This window comes from Trematomus bernacchii, unplaced genomic scaffold (assembly GCF_902827165.1).
Source record: "Trematomus bernacchii unplaced genomic scaffold, fTreBer1.1, whole genome shotgun sequence".
In the NCBI taxonomy this organism is placed as follows: domain Eukaryota; kingdom Metazoa; phylum Chordata; class Actinopteri; order Perciformes; family Nototheniidae; genus Trematomus; species Trematomus bernacchii.
Genome location: NW_022987513.1, coordinates 5,382,017 through 5,403,756, shown reverse-complemented (window position 1 = coordinate 5,403,756; position 21,740 = coordinate 5,382,017). Strand labels below are relative to the sequence as shown.

Below are 21,740 nucleotides of genomic sequence, written 5' to 3'. Positions count from 1 at the left end.
TTATGACTTTTTATTATTTCTTAGTATTATTGAGAATATATTAATCACACGAATAACATAGATTTATTTTTGAATGTTATATAAATTAATTATTTTATTTAACAAAAAACATTTAAATATCATCTCAGAAATGTACAGTAAGGAGAGCTTATAAAGACACAAGTTTATTATTAAAGAATAAAAATGAGAGTAACACTCAATTACGGCCCCGCCCACTTTTTGGGGAAAACAACGCTGTCATTTGAATGGCGGTCAATACAAATTCTGAAGTTTTTGCCAATTCGATCAGAAATTTAAGAAAACCGTGGATTTTTGGATCTTCAAAGAGCCCGATTACGATGGCCAGTCAGGCAAACAATTACATTAAATCATTTGAAATCGACAATCGGGCTCGATATATGGTTAAATTAAAATCAGTAGGCGAGGTTGTAATTTTCGACAGCTGTTACTCTCATGAGCGAGGCGGAAAATAATTGTTTTATCATGCCAAAAAGCTGCTGTGTCGTTTATTGCACCTCAAACATTAAAACAAATCCAGAGTTCAGTGTTTCTGTACTTCCTCTAAGAAAAAAGGACAGTAAAAGAAGAGCTCTGGGTGTTTCTCAATCGCGAGTAAAGCTGCTGCAGAGCCACTATTTCAAGCATACTACGTCTTCGAGTGCCGCCGACGTACTGTTCCAATCTCCAGCATACTTGGAAATCTACCGAGCCCGGCGTACTTCGTTAGGAGAAATTTCGAGGCTGCACATGTGTAGACTCCGCGGTCTTAAAATCCCCACAATGCTTTGCGCACGGACCAATTTCCCCAAATCTGTGGCGGAAAATGTAAGGCGGGGCCTCTAATATGACGCACACCTGCACACTTGCTAGCCTGTTCCACTCTTTGTTTTCCGAATGCCAGGAAGTATTCTTGCCTCGCTTCTGAAGCAAGATGCTCGGCAGACATGTGCTACCAAGCAAGCGTACTCGCGATTGAGAAACACCCTCTGTGTGGCTTCAGGCTTGATCGCCATTCAAATGACAGCGTTGGTTTCCCCCAAAGGTGGGCGAGGCGATCGATGTCCATAGATGAGACTCTCATCTATGGACATCGATCGCCTACTGCTATATTTAACCATATATCGAGCCCGCTCGTCGATTTCCAATGATTTCATGTAATTGTTTGCCTGTCTGGCCATTGTAATCGGGCTCTCTGAAGATCCAAAAATCCACAGTTTTTCTTAAATTTCTGATCGGATTGGCAAAAACTTCAGAATTTGAATTGACCGCCATTCAAATGACAGCTTTGTTTTCCCCCAAAAGTGGGCGGAGCCGTCCTTTTTGCCCAGAAGTGACGCATGCATGTGTTACTCTCATCTCATAGATGAGACATGAGAGTAACACATGCACAGACAAATATTCTAAATAAATTACAAATTAAATAAAGAATAGTAACAGAATAATAATAATTTAAGAATAAATGAAATATTTAAATAAGGAGAGACACTACAGACAAGCATTAATTTGACTGGGGGTTTATTAAAAATGTGAATTTTGCATGATTGATCAAATAAATGGTAGAGACCTTAAAGGTCCCATGTCATGGCCATTTCTACTGATCATAATTCCATTGTTGAGGTCTACTAGAATAGATTTATATTGTGAAATTTTCCAAACTCACATTGGTTTCTCATACAGCATCTCTGTATAGTATGTGTATTCACTCTCTCTGTCCTAAACGGCTTGTTGGAGCTCCTGCCCCCCCCTCCTTATGAGCCCACTGTGCTCTGATTGGTCAGCTTGCCCACTATGTTCAGATGACTCCACCACCGTTACAGCGGAACATCAGTGATTATGTGTTACAATGGCGTTAGCAACCAGAAAATTACACCAGTAATGACAAACAGATGAGAATGCTGCGTGGGTTCTGGGTGCCGTGTTGGCGGGACGTTGCGCGGCTTGCTGCTGCGAGGAGCGGACAGTGTGAGCTGGGCTAATTTCCTGCTTGCTGCGTGGGGTCTGCGAGACAGCGAGACATCGCGAATGGACGCGGGAAGGGGGGGGGGGGGGGGGGGGGGTGCTGAGGGGGCTGCAGCACCCCCATCATATGAAAAATACGCAACTAGAAAGACTACAAATCCCAGAATCCCGGTCCTGCATGCTGGCTCTTACGGAACCAACTAACTCCCCTTTTGTGTATGTACAGCTCTCAACATGCCCAGACTTCTAGTGATTTTCACCTCGTTTCATACTTTTCGCCTCATTCTGAAAGAAAGAAGTGAAATGTGCTAACGTGACGGCCGTCTTGGTGTGTGGTGCGAGACAGGAGATGTAGTTCATTGAGCGGTTTCACAGTTTTACGACACATTTTTTTTGACATCATAGTGTAATTCGTGGCACAATTCAAACGGAATCGAAAGATAATCTTTCTCTCCCCATTGACTTCAATACATAATTTTTCCGAAATAAGGTCCCATGGAGCCCTCCCGGAAAGGGAGGGACTTCGCGTCTCTATGGGTCCATTTGGGTATGGTCACGTCACTGTACCCAGGAAGAAAAAGAGAAATCTCCAAAGAGGCGTTCTGGGGCAGCATAGACAGGTCTTTTCTGTGTTAGAGTTTTACTCGCTACAGGGTGTATTTTGAGGGTTTGTGACTTTGCAGACCGTTTACATGCATGAAAACCTTCATAACACACAAGGGGACGGGTAATAACCGGAAAAGCATGACATGGGACCTTTAATACGTAATTTGTCTTAAAAGGCTGTGTTTCTCTAGCGTTGAAACAGCGCCCTCTCCTGGCCAGAACAGGTAACACATCATTTCCCACAATGCTGCTGCCGCACCAGCCCGGAAGTAAGACGTTTATTGACAATATGGCCGCTGTGCTGGGTTTGGATTTGGCGAAAATTGTAATTTGACAGCACTCACCGGGGCTGCGATAATAACCCGTTTTCCCGTCAGGAGTGTAAAGAACAGATGCATTTGAATGAAGGGACCCGCGAACTCACGGGACGGTGTCAGTGAGCTGAGGAAACGTCCAGAGTGTGAAACCCGTCATGTCGTTTTTCAAGAGGAAAGGTGAGGAAGCTCCCTCTGAAGGCTGCAACGTCAACGCTGTCTCGCAGCAAAGAGAGTCCGGCTGAGGAGACAGTAGTCCCGGTAACATGGCACTAGTGTTGTCGAGACTGCGGCCGACAGTAAATCGTCCGCGGACACAGCGGTGTGTGTGGAGCCGCGCCGCTGCTCACTGCAGTGACATGGTTAGCTTAGCGGTGGCCTCTATCCTGCTTGCCCTAGTGTTAGCCAGGGAGGAAATAAATCCACCCTAAAGAGCTGTCAACTGTATGTTATTTTAATTAGACACATTACCATGACAGTGTTTGCATAAAATAGTGCTTCTAAATGTTATGAACTTTAACGAACACCAATATCTGTGATAGCCATCAATTGATAAGTGTAACTTTGCTATGGCAGCTAGCTAGCTTTATCAATACATTTCCATTCAGGTTTAACCAGACATAAGTATGAAAAAGGTTATTAAATGTCCGTTGTAACTGAATTAGAGTTGTTAGGTTATTATAAAGAAAATGTGTGTAGTCTTCATTGAGAAAAGTTTGACCAAAATGGATGTAGCTAACGTTGGTAACATTGCTCAGCATCATTCAACGTTAAGTAGAAGGAACTGATTGAATTGAACCTGCAGTTTTAGTTATAAACCAAAGCATGATGAAGCATTTTTGCTGGCTACCAAGTCAAATAATGATAATATAGTCTAATAGCTCAGCTTTCATGTACAAGCTCTTCATACACGTTGTAATATGCCATGTTTTTCTAAACTGTTTGATAGAAATTGGTTTCGCTTCATTTGGAAGACTGTAGTGCAGGTGCATCTTTTATTTATTCGACACATTTAATAGTAGTAGCAGACTACAGCAGTTTAGAATTGTGTAGCTAATACATTTCCTACAAAGTGTTTTTAAAGGACAAGCCCTACATTTTATGAATCATCTCATTGATTAGAAGAAAGCAAATAGATGTGAAGGGGCAGAATAACAAAGCAGTGATTGTAAAACCGATTTTTACTGGAGTATCTTTGTGTTTATTTTTAGAACTATTCACAGTAGCTTCATTGTTATAACTCTTCAAAAGTTGTTCATCTTTTAGAGGGAGAGTAGTATTTTTTTCCTGAAAGGCTACAGCAGTCAAAGCAGCTGACACAGCAGGTCACACAAAAAAGGAGAGCGGGTGCACTTACAATGCTCTGAACCTGGATGATACTCATGACTGACTGACAGGAAGGAAGTTGGATGCTTGGTATAGGCACATGGTTGAAATGTGCAGACAAAGTTTTGTAATGAAGTGAAGTTTGGCAACGCAATTATAGTACTGTTAAATAATAACTAGTAACCTGGACCAATACATGAATCTTCTCATTTGCCAGTTGAAATTGATATATTTTAGTTGTTGCACTTTGTTCATCTATTATTATTTGGTATTATAGTATTGGTAAAGGCTCCCGAGAGAGAGAGTTTATCTAGCATGTACTTCCCACCCCCCCTGCTGGAAACGCTGGTTGTTTACTTCCATAGCATAATGACAACACCATGTAAAACTCGCGCTTCTATTGGCTAGCACTCTAAAACATTGTACGTAACAGGCTATAGGGAGGGACATTTCCGACACCCCTCTAAGCGGTTGGCCAATCACAACAGAGCTGGCCAGCTAACCAATCAGAGCAGACTGGGCTCTGGTTTCAGACAGAGGGTGAAAATAGGTGCTGCAGCACAGGCAGTATGAGAATAACGACATTCTGATTATTATTTTACAGCAGCTCTTTAGTTTGTCCAGTCCACAAACATTTCTCCATCTTCAGGCGCTCAAAAGTTTTTTGACATTTTGCATAGAGGTCAAGTGTTTGTGATGCTTTGTGTGTGAATGCTAGACGCATCGATGCGTGCACGTACGTGGGTGCAGCTATTGCAAAGCTTTTATTTTATTATACATTCATTACAGCACATCCCTGTGGTTCTATGAATATGTATTAATTCCAAAGACATGCTTTATTATTTAAACCATGTTTCACTTCTGCCCAGAGGATGTTGTTGGAGCTTAGACTTTTAAAAAGTCACGCTCTGACAGACAGCCCATCAGAACCTACCCACTCTTGTTCCCAGTCCATTTTGTAATGTCAGTACTTGAAATTGATACCTATCCTGACCGCCCTTTGCAGCAACAGCCTAATCTGAAGATATGAATGTTGCGTCACTCTAATGAGTGGTTGCCACCATGTCTGCCACTCTGCATTTGTTCTAATGCAGGCTACATATTTCAGTTTTTATTCGACAGCTGGCCAAAGAGTTTGACTGGTACCAAATACTCGAGTATTGAATAGTTGTCCATTATGCATGTGTTTTATAATGCTGTGTATACATTATTTGAAATAATAACCTCTTTTAGTGCTTTGGAGGAAAGCTGTCAGACAGTCAACTCCCCTCGACTTTAAAGCAGTTTAAAGGACCCACCAGAGCTCATCGCCAAGGTCACAAATCTTAAAAAGACTTAGAGTATGAAAGCCCTCTCAGTGCTGCTTACTATACAATGAGGACTGAGAGGGCTTTCACATATCGGAACACAGCTTCCCTTTTTTTTCCTCATCCGTCAGCAGCAGGGACGCAGGTCTGCAGCGAATGATCTGTTTGTTTTTCTAGCGTATCCATTTCCTCACTAGGTCATTACGTAACTAGATAGTGAGTTCCAGTCTTTTCCCGCTGCGACACCACACAGCACCATCCCTTTTACCTCACCTGTCACTGCATCTCATTATGAATGACTTCTCGCTGGTCACGCCCTGTATTGTGAATGAAAATGCTTCTGATTCTAACCCCTGTTCTCATCTTTCTCTCCCACAGCCAAAAGCAAAGAACCTGAAAGAGTGACAGATGCTAAAGTAAATAAAGGTGAGTTCATAGTCTCCTCAGTGAGGATATGAAAGTGTGAAAGCATGTTGTGAAGTGAACATTTTAATTTCTATTTTTAATTACTCTTTATTTATAGACAATACTTGCATTAGCTTATTCCTTAGATCCGAAAGCAGTTGTTTTCACTGGAAAAAAAAGAAAAAAAAGATATACATATTTAAAAAATGTAATTTAATATAACATGACAAGAATACAGACAATAGTGTTTATTATCAACTGGTTATTTGTGGTGCATTTGTGGACAAAATGAGCTGTATTTAAAACATTTCTACAAGTGTGCTCACTTCAAATGGCTTTTTGTTTTATCTGGTTTGCTATCTTTCACTATTGCTGGCCCTTATTGTCACAAGGACAACCTTTCTACCTGAAGCTGTGAAACACATACAGCTCACAGTCAAACAAACACTGAGCACTCTGTCTCACATCTCACCTCAAGGCCTCTATACTCTTACTGTGAGCGCTTTGAAAAACATTTACAACAAAATATATTTTCATCCACATCACACTGACTCTTTTTCTTCTTTCTATTTTTGCTTGATGCCTATTTTCTGTCTCCCATGCTCCCTCACAGCTCCACCCAGCCCTCAGTCACCATCACAAGGACTGAGGAACCACCATGCCATCCAGGAGTCCGCCGGGCCCAGCCATGTGGCCATCAACGCCATCTCCGCCAACATGGACTCCTTCGCCCGGGGGCGCACCGCCATCCTCAAGAAACAGCCGAGCCACATGGAGGCCGCTCACTTTGGAGATCTTGGTACTTACTCATGTGTTTTGTGTTTAAGTGATAACAGATGAGGGCCCAAAACAATATAGGTCTATTATAGCACACATAAGAAAACAACAATAAAAGGAGTAGAGCTAGAAACAACAATTATTTCCTTAATAATTTATCTGTCTATGATTTTCTCAATTAGTCTATAACATTTTTAGAAAATATTAGAAAATTACCTTTATAGTTTCCAGAGAACAAAGAAACCATTACATCCATTGTTATCTCCTACCAACAAATACCACTATCTACTACTGTCATATAACACAAAGTCAAGCAGGGAATCCTTACATTTAAAATGCAAACATCTGAGAAGTTGTGCCTTTTTTTGTTTGAAATGTAACAGAAAGACTAATTAATTATAAGCTAGTTTATTTCTGACAATTGACTGATTAATTGAGTCATACCAGATTTACTGGAAACAAATATTTCAGAAGGACAAATCTAAAAGTGTTTGAATTTCTGCCAAATAATAAAATCTCAACATAAGAACACAAAAACAATGTATACAAACTCCCTATAATATAGAAATGATCATAATTAAACCAATATAAAGAGCTATAAACATGGCAAAGTTTGCTTCATAAGCTTCCTTAAAGGAAAAAATGGGTTCCTCATATTAATGTGCTGTTACTATAGCATACCTGAGTCGTCTCTTGCATCACTGAAATGGCTTTAACAGGCTTATGCAAGTGGAAAACACTCCTTCAATAATCTTGTGTGAAGCACTTTCACAACTTCATGCACCCAATGTGATGAGCACTCAGACATTCCACAGCCTGTAAGGCCTCCTCTCTCGGGGTCATGTAGTAAGAAAACAGCTCCGCCCTTTCATCCAAAGTGCTCTAAAATTAGATTCTGCTTACGTTATGATACAAGGTGGTGAATATTTAGTGTGGCAGGACCTGTGGAATGAGCAAGCAATGACAGGAACTGCCCGAGCAAGTTGCCCAGAGAATAGCAGGGGTGAGTCAGAGAGGTGGAGGAACCTGTGCCGCAGCCCGGACAGCAGAATGAGAACGAAACTCACCGGGCAAGAGAAAGAAAGAGGAAGAAGGTTCGGCCCGATCCCAGGCTGCGATTTGAATAATTAAACAAATTACATCCTTTGTCTTTTTTCTAAATGCTTTTCCTTGACCTCGATTGAAACGTCATAAGGCCAAGGAAAGATGTGATTGATTCTAATTCCATTTAGACGACAGCAGTCTTGACTTTAGTGTTTATGAGTGGGCAACAGTGACAATCTCAATGCTGTACAATTCAGGTGATGAAAGAGCACATTCACACCTCTTAGGAAGGATGTTATTCATAGAGTTTAATTAAACAGTGATGTCGGATGTTATATACTCTTTAAATGTTGCTGCCACAAGGAATTCTGGGACAGCATTATCTCCTGTCCTTTGGTAAAGGATGATCCCTATGCTAAAGGAGATCAGAAAGGAAGAATCGAAACACCTTTTATTAACATTGAGATAATTCAAACTTATCATGGCTGCCACTAAGATACTTCCGGGTCATTTCACTAAGAAAACAAATGTTTCGACCCCCGCCCCGACGTTCCCCTAAGCCGGCCTTAAGCCCTGAACACTAAGGGGCTTAACTGAGGTCACACACTTATTATGGTTGACTGTGAGTAACAGCAAGGGTTTGTAATAGTATGAATAAGGATAGGGCGCTTTGCGGTGACGTTTCACATTACCTTAACAAAGGCATCGCATGTTTTGTTCAATAGTGTGTTTTTATTTTGATTACTGCCTTATTAAAACGCCATCCAGGCTCTTGAGTTACAGAATGGAGCAGAGGTTATTTTCAAATAATCACTTATATACTCAATATTTTCCAAACATCATCATAAAGCAAAATTAAAGTGATGGATGGAATAACTCGGCGTGTAAAACAGCCTATACCAACATACACCCTTAGTGTTGTATACATCTCCTTCCACAGGCTGAACTCTGCTTGACATTCTTTGTTTACCTTTCTTTCTTTTAGTTTAACACTCTGGGTTTCCCGTTGTAACCCCATGTTCTACGTCACAAAGCTATGAATTGTGTGTAATTCATTTCCCTCAAACTAACTCCTCAGAAATGCGCTTAGGCAGCCATGGCAGTTCAACCTAAAGTGAGACTTAAATACATAGTGGAATTAGTGTGAGTTAATCATTAATCTTAACAGTGCAGTGACAGTGTAAACCAAACGTAATCATATGATTTCCCTGCTCTCCTTTAACGGCTGTTGAGTATCACGCAGCTGTAGCACATGTGAGGGGGCATTTTAAAAACTTTGACTGACTGTTCAAAGATATTCAAATGAGGCAGGTTCTTTGTGATGATGTGGCGTCCCTGTGTGATCTTAAGGAATGCGAGGGAGGTTTACAGTGGGTGACGCACAAATATTTTTTTAAAAGAGCAGCAAACATAACACCACAAATCCTCAGCCCACGCTTCAGACAGCAGATGTGCTCTTATTCCTAACGCAGCAAGAGTCTGGTTTAAATTCAGTGAGTGCGCTCCCTTGTTTATTTTGATGGCTGGTAGTTTGTGCTTGCTGTCCCTAAGGATGGTGTATCTTCAACAGGTATTCTCTGTTAAAGGCAAAGTACACTGAAATCATATGACATCCATACAGGAGTTTGGTGCTATGGCAACCACAGTTATTGCTGACCTCTTCAGACACTCAATAATGACTGTTTGATGTTGACTCTGAAAAGTTTGTCTGGGTGAAATCATCTGTGAAATTGCATAGTCCAAATCCACAAGAAAATATCCAGGAGTTTAAATTCAGCACACGTTCCAACAGTCTGGACCAAATGTTCAGGAGAACTAATAGAGCTGAACACGGAGAATCCACTTTTTATTTTTCACTTCATGTTGCAACTCAACTCGATTATGAAAGTTGAAGCCTGTAAATAATAGAACGTTTGCTGCTCTTATTGAAGTGGAATACTAGTAGTATACATCTTTTTGACATGTGCATTTTTACTAAAAAGTGTATATGATCTTAGCCTTACAAATACAAATCCCCACTAATATAACACCTTAACACTAATATTTTTTTTTAATTGAGTTGAATCATAAATTGCATTGGGGTGATGACATTTGTTATGTTCTGACTTTCTTTAAAAAACTTGAATTGATTTATGTTTTTTTTTATATCTATTCAATTTAAATTTCTCTAAGTCAAAGTTTGTATATCAGAATTCTTTTGACAAAAAAACTAAAATCAATATAACATTTATATTGTGATGTTTACTATTGCTGCTATAACACAATATTAACACAAAGAGATTGAAGATAAATAATCATCAGTGATGGGAATGTAATGAATAACTAAGTAAAGGCATATAAAAGAACAGGCCTAGACATTTTAAAGAAAAACATCCCTTGTTATGTAATACAACTAAAATGCTGTCTTTAAAAGGAGGCAAATAAACGTATGCCATTTAAGATTGATATAATATAACATCTATCCGAATTTCAACATACCCATTTACTGTCAAGCCGTAATTGAAGCCTGAAGTTATAAATTGATAACTTAACTGTGTGTATATTTGTATGTTCCAGGACACTCCAGTGTGAACTATCAGCAGGAGGACCGCTCCCGGCTCTCTAAGACGGTGGAGCACGTCCTGCGGGACGGCATGGCCATCCCTCACTACGTGCACTTCATGGAACACCGGGGCGCCGACCACCTCGTTCGCTTCTGGTTGGAGTCGGAGACTTTCCGGGCCACCAGCTGGTCGCGCGTGCGAGCGCACAGCCTGAACTCTGTCAAACAAAGCTCTCTGGCGGAGCCCGTTCCCGCCTCCCCGGGCAGACCGGACCTCCCGCAGCTCGGCCTACACACGGCCGATGTTCTCAGCAGGGTAAGTAGCAGTGAAGGCCCGGCGGTGCACACGGAGCGGCGGGACTCCTCCATCACAGAAAGTGTCCTGAGGCCCGGCACCCCTCGAGCAGAAACCCCCAGCAGGCAGACCCCCTCCGGGACTGGGACTCCCTGCAAGCTGCAGCCCAACAGCACGCTGCAAGACCTCTCTGAACTCATGAAAAGTGAGTCAACTTCAAACAACCCCTTCTCTTTTATATTTGTGTTTATATATGTTTTTTCATACTCAGTGATATAATGCAGCGGAAAAACATAATCTACATAAAGCATGCAACTTCAATGTGATCCACTTTTACTGAAGAGTTGAAAAATAGTGGCAGATTTAAACGTTAGATTTTTGCTAAATTCACAAAATTACTTAAAACTAATATAAAGGCCATATTTATATTATTTGTTTCCAGTGTTTGGTGTTTGACTGGCACCCTTTTTCCTGGCCATCCCATTGCAGTCTCTTCTTCTTCACAAAATAAAGAGGCTTTGCATTTTTTTTAATGCATATTTCAGGAATCCAATTTGTATATATTGTCAATAATAAATGAAATCAATCAAAACTATTCTGAACGGTTTATAGGTATCGTAGTGGATATTAGCACCTGTTTATCTGTACACCTGACTCCTAATATCATAAGACAAGGATAATTGGATTCAAAATGAATGAAACCTGGCTATTACCTAAGGATGGTGGAGAGCATTTTTTTCTTCTTAACAGTGACCTGAAATTATTTGGTCAGATAAAATAACCACTGTCCGATGCTTTGTCAGGCTACAACTGACATTTTTTTTTTTATGATTTTAAAATTTCTCACCAAGTGTGAAACCCTCTCTATTTTCCTCCATACCCAAATCTCTAAAAAAGGGGCTGCAACGGATCTGATAAAAACTGATCCAGATTTGAACACTGTCCTGACGTCAGGACGGTGGCGCTACGGCTATTGGGCCAACTCTCCACCTATCAGGGGAATGTGGGGTTGGGCCACGGCTCGAAAGCGCTGGAGACGCTGTAGTACATATGCCAGGCCTGTAAGTGGCGCTGTAGTCTGCCACAAAAGCAGCGAAGAAGACTTCCCACGCATGGTTGCCATGGTTACCCTTCTGTTTATTCTCCGCTGTGGCTTTTTTTCTCCCTCCCCGAGGCAAGCGTTTGCTCCTGCTGCTGTATGCAATCCCTCCCCGTCGAGGCAAGCACTGTAATTCTCTCCGGTTAGTCCACCAGCAGATGACAAACACCCACCTCTCCGCCTCTTCCAAGGAACGAGGGGACTGTGCGGCAGAGTTTCAGTTAGGTTTTCTTTCGCCGGTCAAGATGTCCGTTAAAGTTTAAATCTTCCGGACAAAATTAGAAAAGTGCCGGTCAAAGGTCTTCTTTGTTATTTATTGAGCTTTAAAACAAATGAATAACGACTCTATATAATAATATAATAAAACACGGAGGACGGAGATCTATTTTTCTCCCCCTCTTCTGACTTGATCAGAGCACGCTCCCCTCTCCTGCAGGGGGGCGTGGTCAGCTGCAGCTCACAGAATCAGACCCCTGCAAAAACAGGGCTGGAGAACAGCAAATAGAGCGAAATGAGGCATTGCTAAAATGCATGATCTGTTTGGTATTTTGAAAACAGAAACGTATAAATATACCTTATATAGGTATGGCCCTACAATATATCATTTAAATATAGCATGATAGGTCCATATGTACATTGTTCCAGCTGTCCCTACAGGCCACAAATAGATCCCTTCCTAAAGTGATTTCAAGTGATTTATTGCTATTTTTAGCCAGTTGTAGTTGTTGTGATACATTTCTTATTTGTTTTTACAATACTAACATAATTAGTATGTGGTAACCTGCCTGGTGCCAACAGGACTAGGTTGAACTATTATCACCTCTGACCAGGAGGGGGCAATGTTAACTTTATTACTATGTTTAGGGATAAACAAATTCCACAGTACACTTTTTAATGTAAAAATACATTCTTAAATTCAGAGGCTTTACCAGTGTGTGTTGGACATAGTTAGTTATCCCAAGAAGAAAGTATTTTTAGCATGACATTCCCTCTCTGTGATGACACACAAAACACTACTATGCATGTTGCAACTGTTTTTTTGTTTTTTTTTAAAGCTATTTGTCTTTGTCTTCCGCAGGTATAGAGAAGGAAGCAGTCACCATCTTCACCAGGTACATCTCTCCAGATGCTGTGAGGCCCATCCCCATCACAGAACCAATCAGAAATGATATCGTGGGTAAGAAACACACGTTAGGAACTCACTTTTTTTTTTAAATATGAGAGCCGATTTTACGTGCTTTGGTTTCAGTCACAAAAACTGTAATGCATCCATCTTGAATAATATCCCTGTCTGCTCTCTGTGTAGCTAAGATATGTGGAGAGGATGGCATGGTGGACCCAAACAGCTTTGTCGTTGCACAATCGGTAGTCTTCATCATCTTGGAGCAACAGTGAGTGTGTCCATTTATTTTCCGGAAGAGTTAATGGAAAGAGGTTTCCCTGTCGACATGTTTCCACAGTAGAGCTAAAGTGCAACGAGAGTCATTTGTCATTTCCCCTTGCATTCATTTCCCACCTGCTCTTTCTTATCCAGGCACTTTAGTGATTTCCTGCGGAGCCATCATTTCTGTAAATACCAGATCGAAGTGTTGACGAGTGGCTCCGTGTTCCTGGCTGACATCTTGTTCTGTGAGTCAGCTCTCTTCTACTTCTCTGAGGTGAGTGGGCCCATTTGTTAAACACCTTTTTCACTCCAGTACGGTGCAATTTATGTTTGTTTTTGTACACAAACTGTGCCTCATGTCGCCTCCTCGTTACTGTAAACACTTGTCCTCTCTTGCCACTACCCCAAAAACACTTTCTGTTTATTTACGTATGTTACAGTGAGGACTCGGTAGAGATATTTCTCAAACTATTGTTATGATAAAGTGACAATTAAGCCCAGCACTCCCTAACGTTGTCGGAGCAAACATTTATTTACTGTGTCAGTGTATACACTCACAGTAAACCCTGAAACACAGTGACTTTCAGTTGAGGTGTTTTGGTCTCTTCCTCCTCGCAGTACATGGAAAAGGAGGAGGCGATGAATGTAATGCAGTTCTGGCTAGCAGCGGACAACTTCCAGAACCAGCTAGCAGCTAAAAAGGGCCAGTACGACGGCCAGGAGGCTCAGAATGACGCCATGATCCTCTACGACAAGTAGGTCTCCACTCAGCTTCTTAAGAGTCCTGTCCTTTCAAAAGCTATTTGTGACCAAAAGCCAGGAAGATCATTTTAAGTGATTGTCAACGTTGCAGCTTATCGTTGATTTGTAATATTTAATAGTTAAACGTTTATTTTTCTCACTGTTTTTTTTATTTGTATTTGATAATTATTTATTGTTATATTTTTTGTTTATTGGTTTAGTTGTTTAAGCTTTGTTTTGAAAGCAACTTCAGGCACTGGTTGGATTTTAGGACAAAGGGAAGATAGAAGTCATATTTCTTTATCTGGTTTGATTGTTGAAACCTGAGATGGAAACTTTATTCCTACAGGATCCCGACATGGACGAAACAGTTATAAATTAAAGTGATAAGAAAATAAGAGAAATGTATATATTTATAGTTCAATCAAACCTCTTCTACTGTTCCAGTCTCGCTATGTTTTAGAACCAGAGGATATATTACCACAGTAAATACATAGTCATGATTATAGCTGCATTTTAGAAAATATGAATGTATTACTGGCCGGATTCCTGACAGTATCGATTATTTTGCACTTTCACCCTCTGTTGTCTTACATAGTAAAAAATAATCCACACACTGTTAATTAGCTGCCATGATAATAATCATATCAGACAGCTGCACTCAATGCTGTGCATGTGTAGCCAGACATTCACATTTCTGTTTATTTTTGGGAAAGAAACTAATGGGTTGACATGTACAAACTAGAACTTAAACAGGAAAAGGGGATTATAACTGATATATGTATTCGGTTACATCTCAATCTCTTTTACATTATTTCCGACATGGATCATATTTTAAAGGTCCCATGTCATGCTTTTCCGGTTATTACCCGTCCCCTTGTGTGTTATGAAGGTGTTTATGCATGTAAACGGTGTGCAGAGTCACAAACCCTCAAAGTACACCCTGTAGCGAGTAAAACTCTAACACAGAAAATACCTCCCCAAAACGCCTCGTTGGAGATACGTCACTGTCCATTTGATTCTTCCATTTCGTTCCGGGTACGGCATGATGTCAAGCCGTACCCGGAACGAAATGGACCAATCCGTGGAGTCGTTACGTTACGTCCGCGTTAAGCCCCCGCTGATTGGTCCAAATTGACCAATCCACGGACTTCCTCACACACACATCTGTGTGCAGGGAGCAGGCAGCTCTGCTGATTTCTCCTCCCTGGCTGCAGGCTGATAACAGACAGTTGGGATCGCGGCGAAATTGTCTCTGCAGACCCATTCTCACAGCGTTTATCAACCTTTTTCTTACTCAACATCAAGCCACACTTATTGTTTTTACTTCGGCTGTGACTTTGTGTGTGCTCAGGATGAGTTTGGCTGTGTTTGGCTGTGTATCGCTAACAAGGAAACAACACCTCCACGGAGCTCAGCGCGATTCACAACGTCCCGACCAATCAGAGCACACTGTGCCCACAGGGAGGGTGGGGGCTGGAGCTATTGGAGCTACAACGAGCCGTTAAAGGCAGAGAGTGAAATTCAGTGAATACACGTAGTTTACAGAGATGCTGTATGAGAAACCAATGTGAGTTTGGAAAATTGCACAATATAAATCTATTCTAGTAGACCTCAACAATGGAATTATGATCAGTGGAAATGGCCATGACATGGGACCTTTAAAGTTATCATAAAGACAACTTCTCCCCCCAAGTGGTATTATTTTTGGCACCGCTGTGGCAAAGACACCTGGTTTATAGTGAACCAATCATTAAAACGATGGTGACATTTTCCAAAAATCCATTACATTGTGCAATCAACATTTAGTTTGTTATGTTAAGTTAAAGCAAAAGACTTGCCTATTGTCACTTTGACAGTTGCAATCCAGTCGTCTGATGTTGGAGGATTTTTGATTGAGAAATATTTCAAGGTGTTTCTTTTTCTGTTTGCTTTGTGCAGTTAAGAACTGCGAAGGAGAAAGCCCAGTCACTAGTCTATATTAGCAGCAGATCATTTTTGCAATATTTCATTCATATTTAGATAATATTAAATAAATGCCATAGTCCTGCTTGCCAGAGGCATTGCAGCTTTAAAAAAAATGCAATTTCCTCAATACAATTCTTGATTTAGGTTTAAGGGTTTATTTTTGAATTCTATTGCATTTTTGGTATTAATTTGAATCCTAATTGCCTCATCTGAACTCCGTCTTTTATTGCTCTATTTCCTCTTCAGGTATTTCTCACTCCAGGCCACTAACCCTCTGGGCTTTGGCGACTCTGTGCGGATGGAGATCGAGTCGAATATCTGCCGAGAGGGGGGGCCACTCCCCGACTGTTTCACCACTCCACTCAGACAGGCCTGGACAACCATGGAGAAGGTACAGAAATAGGAAACATTCAAGAATATACAATAAAGCACCCTAGAAACTCATACTTATAATGCGTTATATTATGCTTATAGCACTTAACAAGTATAGTACTAAGCCGTTCATAATGCTTCAAACAATAATCACACACATTATAAAGTTTGCATGGTCAAGTATTATCATAACTGCTGGTCACTCTCTAACCTGTCTTTTAAAAGGATCATAGTGTTTAATAATTCCCATTGTCAAATTACATTATAACCTTATCATAATGCACTATTACAATTATCTTCAAAGTTGGGTATTACTCACTAGAATAAGAACAACACACAAAACGTTTTAACGCTTTGAAGCTGTATCTTTTCCTTTGATCAACATGAGTGACTAATTAAAATAAAAAGCAGATTCAAGATTCAAAGGTTTATTGTCATATCATATACACAACTATTGTGAAGTATGTAATGAATGAAAAACACAGATTCCTCACCAATACAAATGCACTGGTGTTAATACTGGTAATTATAAGAGCTTATAACTACTATTAAACAGTGCTATAAGCTGATTTCTAACATATTTTAGTTATGATTATAATGCATTTAAGACATAGAAAAGTTGAACCGAAAAGTTCAATTCATGTACATTGCCCTTTAAAACTTTTAGCTACATAATTATTAAATCTTCTGCTTGAGCTGTTTTCTGTAATTTAATAGGATCCTCCTAAAGGTTTTGTGTTGTAAGTCACTGACAAATTGTCCTATTACACCGATGACAAATGCACTTGCCTTAAGTTAATGAAATGAAAGCTGAACACTGTTGTCGGCACGTAAAGGTCAGAAACAGACCTTTGTAACTTGTGCCCAGAAATACATCACGGAGCTCATTATTGGCTAACAGAGTCACCGTTGTGTTGCGTTTGTTCAGGTCTACATGCCAGGCTTCCTGTCTAGCAACCTTTACTACAAATACCTGAGTGACCTCATCAACTCGGTGCGGGCGGATGAGTTTGTGAATGTCAACACTCCGGGTCAGGGCGGGCCCGTGGACAACGAGCGTTCAAGTTCAAATGCCAGCGAGGGCTCTCAGACTCAGGTGACCCCAACGTTAACCCCCCCCCCTCTTTCTCCGCCCCTGTGGGGATGTTCCTCCTGACATTTACTCCTGTTCCGCCTCATTACGCTAACAATGAAGACATTTTTTTGTAAATGCCAAAAGGGCGGAGTGTATTCCAGATGTTTAGATGTCTTCTTAGAAAAACAACGTTGCCCGTAACGCTGCCAAACATTCACTTCATGTTTTCTTCACGCTGCAACAGGGGGCCAAAAGGGCAGCGATCAAGATCCTGAAAAACTTCGACGAGGCGATCACGGTGGACGTCGCCAGCCTGGACCCTGAGTCCTTGTACCAGCGGCCGTACGCTGGGTGAGTGTCTAATGCACCAGAGGGCTAAATCGGTGTTTAACATCATCTCTTTAAATGAACTCTTCAGATATTTGCTGTTCTCCAATTTAGCTATCGGTCATTTCCCCCAAGTTCCATTGTTCTCCCATATTCTTATGTTCTATTGATTGCCCACATTGCCTTTTGGCTTTAATGCTTGTAACTGTTTTGTTTGTATTGACTCACTCTCAAAGTGTTTTATGAGCAAATTATTAAAGGAAATAATTGTATTGAAAGGCAAAGCTGTAAGGCAAGGCAAGGCAAGGCAAGTTTATTTATATAGCACCTTTCAACACAAGGCAATTCAAAGTGCTTTACAAAAATGAAAGACATTAGGAAAATGGCATTTAAAAACAGTCATTAAAAAGCAAAGATAATGAAGTAAACATTAAAAGAAAAAATACATGGATAAAAGTTACAGTGCAGTTTAAGATGTTAATAATTCAATTAAAAGCAGCGGCAAAAAGAAAAATCTTCAGCCTGGATTTAGAAGTAGTAAGAGTTGCAGCGGACCGGCATGTTTCTGGGAGTTTGTTCCAGATATTTGGAGCATAAGAACTGAACGCTGCTTCTCCATGTTTAGTTCTGACTCTGGGGACAGAAAGCTGACGAGTCCCAACTGTAGTCAGTCGGATTTATTTCCCCTTCATTGAATTTGGATTGATACAAAACACACGCAGTGATTTTAGAATGTTGCAGTTGTGCCTGTTTGCTCTGTCTTCATCCCTCTCCTCTTCTCTCAGAAGGATGACCTTCGGGAAGGTGAACGAGATGGGTCAGTTTATCAGGGAGGCCGAGCCAGAGCCGGACGTGAAGAAATCCAAAGGCATGACAGCTCACTCTTTCTTCTGTGTCTCATTATTTCCTTTGAATCTTGGCCCTCACTTTTTCATATTTGATGTCAGTGCAGTGTATAACATCTACTGTGCATCCATGAATATAAACCTTATCTTAAGAATCAAGGTTTAAAGGCTTTATGCACAATAGTGAGCAGAGTTGTTGGCACTGAACATCTCCCAGTCTCCGCTCCTCCAACAAGGCAACATATAATATGCTTCACATAAAAATAAAAAGGCATAATAAAAGTGTGATAAAATAAACATAACTGTGCAAGTAAGTTACAGAAATAAGAGAAATGTGGCATATAAAAAAGATAGAACAGAATGTAAAATGAAATACTGAAGTATCATAGATACTTTAATATTATCATCTTCTCCATAATCCTATTCTCCACATGCTTTCAAACCTTTCCGAAATATACAAGAACAGTTCTCTGCTACAACTTCTCCTAAGATGAGGCAACAAACATGTATTTATTATAGTAGGGAGTGTTTTCTCTTGGTCTAGAATAGAGTACAAGATATTTGGGCTACAGAATGACTATGCCAAACTTTAAGTCTATTATAACGCCGCAAATATGTTTAACTCACCTTGAGGAAGTGAAATTAGGCTACAGTGTGTGAAGTTAATGTGCTGTTTTGTATGTGCTTTATGTGCAGCCTCACTCAGCCTTCCCTCTGCTCTCCTTCAGGTTCAATCTTTTCTCAAGCCATGAAGAAATGGGTCCAAGGCAACTCGGACGAGGTGAGGAAACAACATGCTAAAATGTTACTTAAAAAATATACTTAAAAGCAGTTTAAAGCTAAAGTTTGTGCTTTGACATCCCTATCAAGGCGCAGGAGGAGATGGCGTGGCAGATCGCCAAGATGATCGTCAACGACGTCGTCCACCAGTCAGGTCACGACAGCCCCGGCAAGTCCACCAAGGTACGGATCCTCAACCGGTAAGCCCTCTCCTCTGCGGTGATGTGTGTAATAACTTGTTCTTCTCTCTTTTGTCTGCAGTTATGACCCCGCTGAGGAACCAAAGGACCATCACGCCCTGCAGACACTGGCCAGACCAGTGACAAACTGTACGCAGGGCTCACTCCACAATGAACTGCATTAATCTCATTACGAACAAGGCATTTGATCATCTCCCCAATGTGTCTGTATGAATGTGTGAGCTTGGGTGGGTCATGATAAAGTTGAAGTACATCTTTGCACCAATCTTCCAACTCCATAATACTACGAAGGTACGCGTGAGGTCGCCAAAGGTGAAGCTCTTACGTCGGACTGAAGTCACTCCTGAAGGAAGGAAACCTACAACACACACACACTTGACACTGTCTGGACATAATGTCTCTCTTATCTCGGACCTATGGAGAATGTGACAAAGACTGAATTTGCCCTCACGACACTCCTCCCCACACCTTTTTTAAGCATTCCTTGTTTTTAGATGAAGTTGAAGGGTTAGCCACGTAAGGCTTAAGCAGATGAAAAATCAGTGTTGTACAGTTTTCTGCGTATGCTTCCCGCAGCCCGTCGGAGTAGTGTCGTCTGCCGTTCACTCGTGAGCTGTCCCACCTCGGCTGTTTTTGCGTACTGTAGAACATTTTTGGAAACGTGACAATGAAACAGAAGGAGAGCAGATTTGTTCCATGGACCGGCTCAGCTCCTATATGAAACTCCTGGCACCTTTTACAGAGCGTAGAAGAAGAAGAAATATTCCCTTAATGGACTTAAGTGCTCCAGTTGTGTTGGAAAACTCCAAACTCCATGTCCTTAATGTTCTATATATGTACATGTAGATTTCTGGTTTACCCCATATATTAATGTTAGCCCTTTTTTTTATGGTGATCTGATTTTTTTTTTTTTTTTAATGCATCGCTGACACAAATATCAGTGATGACAGAACTGTTCAACTGGAAAATGTGCTCAGTGAATAAAACTTTTTTTTAATTTAGACCCTTACCAAGATGTGGAAAAGAACCAGAAAAGACTCTTGGTACTATGTACCACTAATGTTTTCTGACATGTATGTATGTGTACTTAATCTATAATATATTTAAATTGTGTTTGATTTAAATACATATATTATAAAATGTGTCTGTCTTATTTTTTGACATATGTCAGAGTTGGTATATTATTGCTATTTTTGTTGTAGTTGTGATACATTTCTTATTTGTTTTTACAATACTAACATAATTAGTATGTGGTAACCTGCCTGGTGCCAACAGGACTAGGTTGAACTATTATCACCTCTGACCAGGAGGGGGCAATGTTAACACAGCAGATTGTTTTGGACATGAGAAAGAGTAAGTACTTTTTCAATAAGGCTCATCTGTTTTCTCTTGACATCCACAAATTGTACAGTACAGTTGAAACTAATGGGCAAAAACTCATTTTCAGTGAAGTATATCATTACATGTTACTTCTTAGACGCTTTTATCCAAAGCGACTTACATACTCAATACTGTGGGCAATCCCCACAGGAGCAATTTGGGGTGAAGTGTCTTGCCCAGAACACAACGACATGCTGACTGCAGTGGGGTTTGAACCTGTGACCCCCTGATCCGAACACCAGCGCACTAACTCACTGCGCCACACGCATCCCATAACACATTTAAATAGTTGAATTACTGTTTTCTCACTGTTGTAATCACCTCTAAGTAGTAATAACAGTTGTGCAGTATAATATCACCTCTGAACATGGCTCCAATTGTTTTCATTTAATACTAGTGTTTATTTTAAAGATACAATCATCCCAATGCTAATGCTGTTCAGAGTGATGCATATTTTACACCTCGGTGAGCAAAATAGCCTTGTACTATTTCACCGTGTATTAGTATAGGCCTACTGCTTATGTGGTTTGGGCTACCTGCACGTGTCGAGGCAACGCCCACCTCGATACAAACTAACACTCTCTGTTCTGAGCTCTGATTGGCGTAGATGCTGTTAGATTAGGCAGCTAAGGACAACAATTAATTAAAAAAATGTACCCATTTTAATTCATGTCGATGCCGAAAAGTGTTTGATATGCAGAGATAACAATTTCATTAATATAAAAAACGTACATTTAAACATGTTAACAGTTTTTTTATTACATTGGTGTGCTTGGCTGTTTGTGAAAGCTGTAGGCCTACAAATGATACTTTGCATTAACAAAGTGCAAGGTGCAAGTAGCCGCGACCAGACAGACACCCAGTCTGCAAAGATAAACAAAATATGTGCAATACACCGGAAAAGTGGGGTTTTGCCTTCAGAATAAAGGTCATTTTGTTAAATAAGTGCTCTCAGTGATCTCCCAGCGTGCGCGAGGCCTCCACCATACTATCA

General features: G+C 40.6%; 1 protein-coding gene across 2 annotated transcripts; it reads left to right on the top strand.

The window, feature by feature from the left end:
- The first annotated feature begins 2,835 nt into the window (after positions 1-2,835).
- akap10 (A kinase (PRKA) anchor protein 10) lies at positions 2,836-20,508 on the top strand. Of its 2 annotated transcripts, none has more exons than XM_034113907.1 (15): positions 2,836-3,059; positions 5,891-5,938; positions 6,531-6,716; positions 10,295-10,780; positions 12,753-12,851; positions 12,981-13,065; positions 13,209-13,332; positions 13,677-13,813; positions 16,014-16,158; positions 17,068-17,235; positions 17,459-17,565; positions 18,330-18,409; positions 19,115-19,167; positions 19,257-19,349; positions 19,428-20,508. In XM_034113907.1, the coding sequence occupies exons 1-15, from the start codon at positions 3,038-3,040 to the stop codon at positions 19,431-19,433; spliced, it is 1,839 nt and encodes a 612-aa protein (XP_033969798.1). In that variant the 5' UTR covers positions 2,836-3,037; the 3' UTR covers positions 19,434-20,508. The 2 variants fall into 2 exon arrangements, with proteins under 2 accessions (XP_033969798.1, XP_033969790.1); XM_034113899.1 differs by having other exon boundaries at positions 18,327-18,409.
- Positions 20,509-21,740: the final 1,232 nt, after the last annotated feature.

Excerpts from the sequence above, each read along its gene's own strand:
- akap10 (XM_034113899.1), top strand. The coding sequence starts at position 3,038 with ATGTCGTTTTTCAAGAGGAAAG. Across the intron at positions 13,333-13,676 it reads CTCTCTTCTACTTCTCTGAG|TACATGGAAAAGGAGGAGGC; the intron begins GTGAGTGGGCCC and ends TCCTCCTCGCAG. Across the intron at positions 17,566-18,326 it reads TACCAGCGGCCGTACGCTGG|AAGGATGACCTTCGGGAAGG; the intron begins GTGAGTGTCTAA and ends CTCTTCTCTCAG.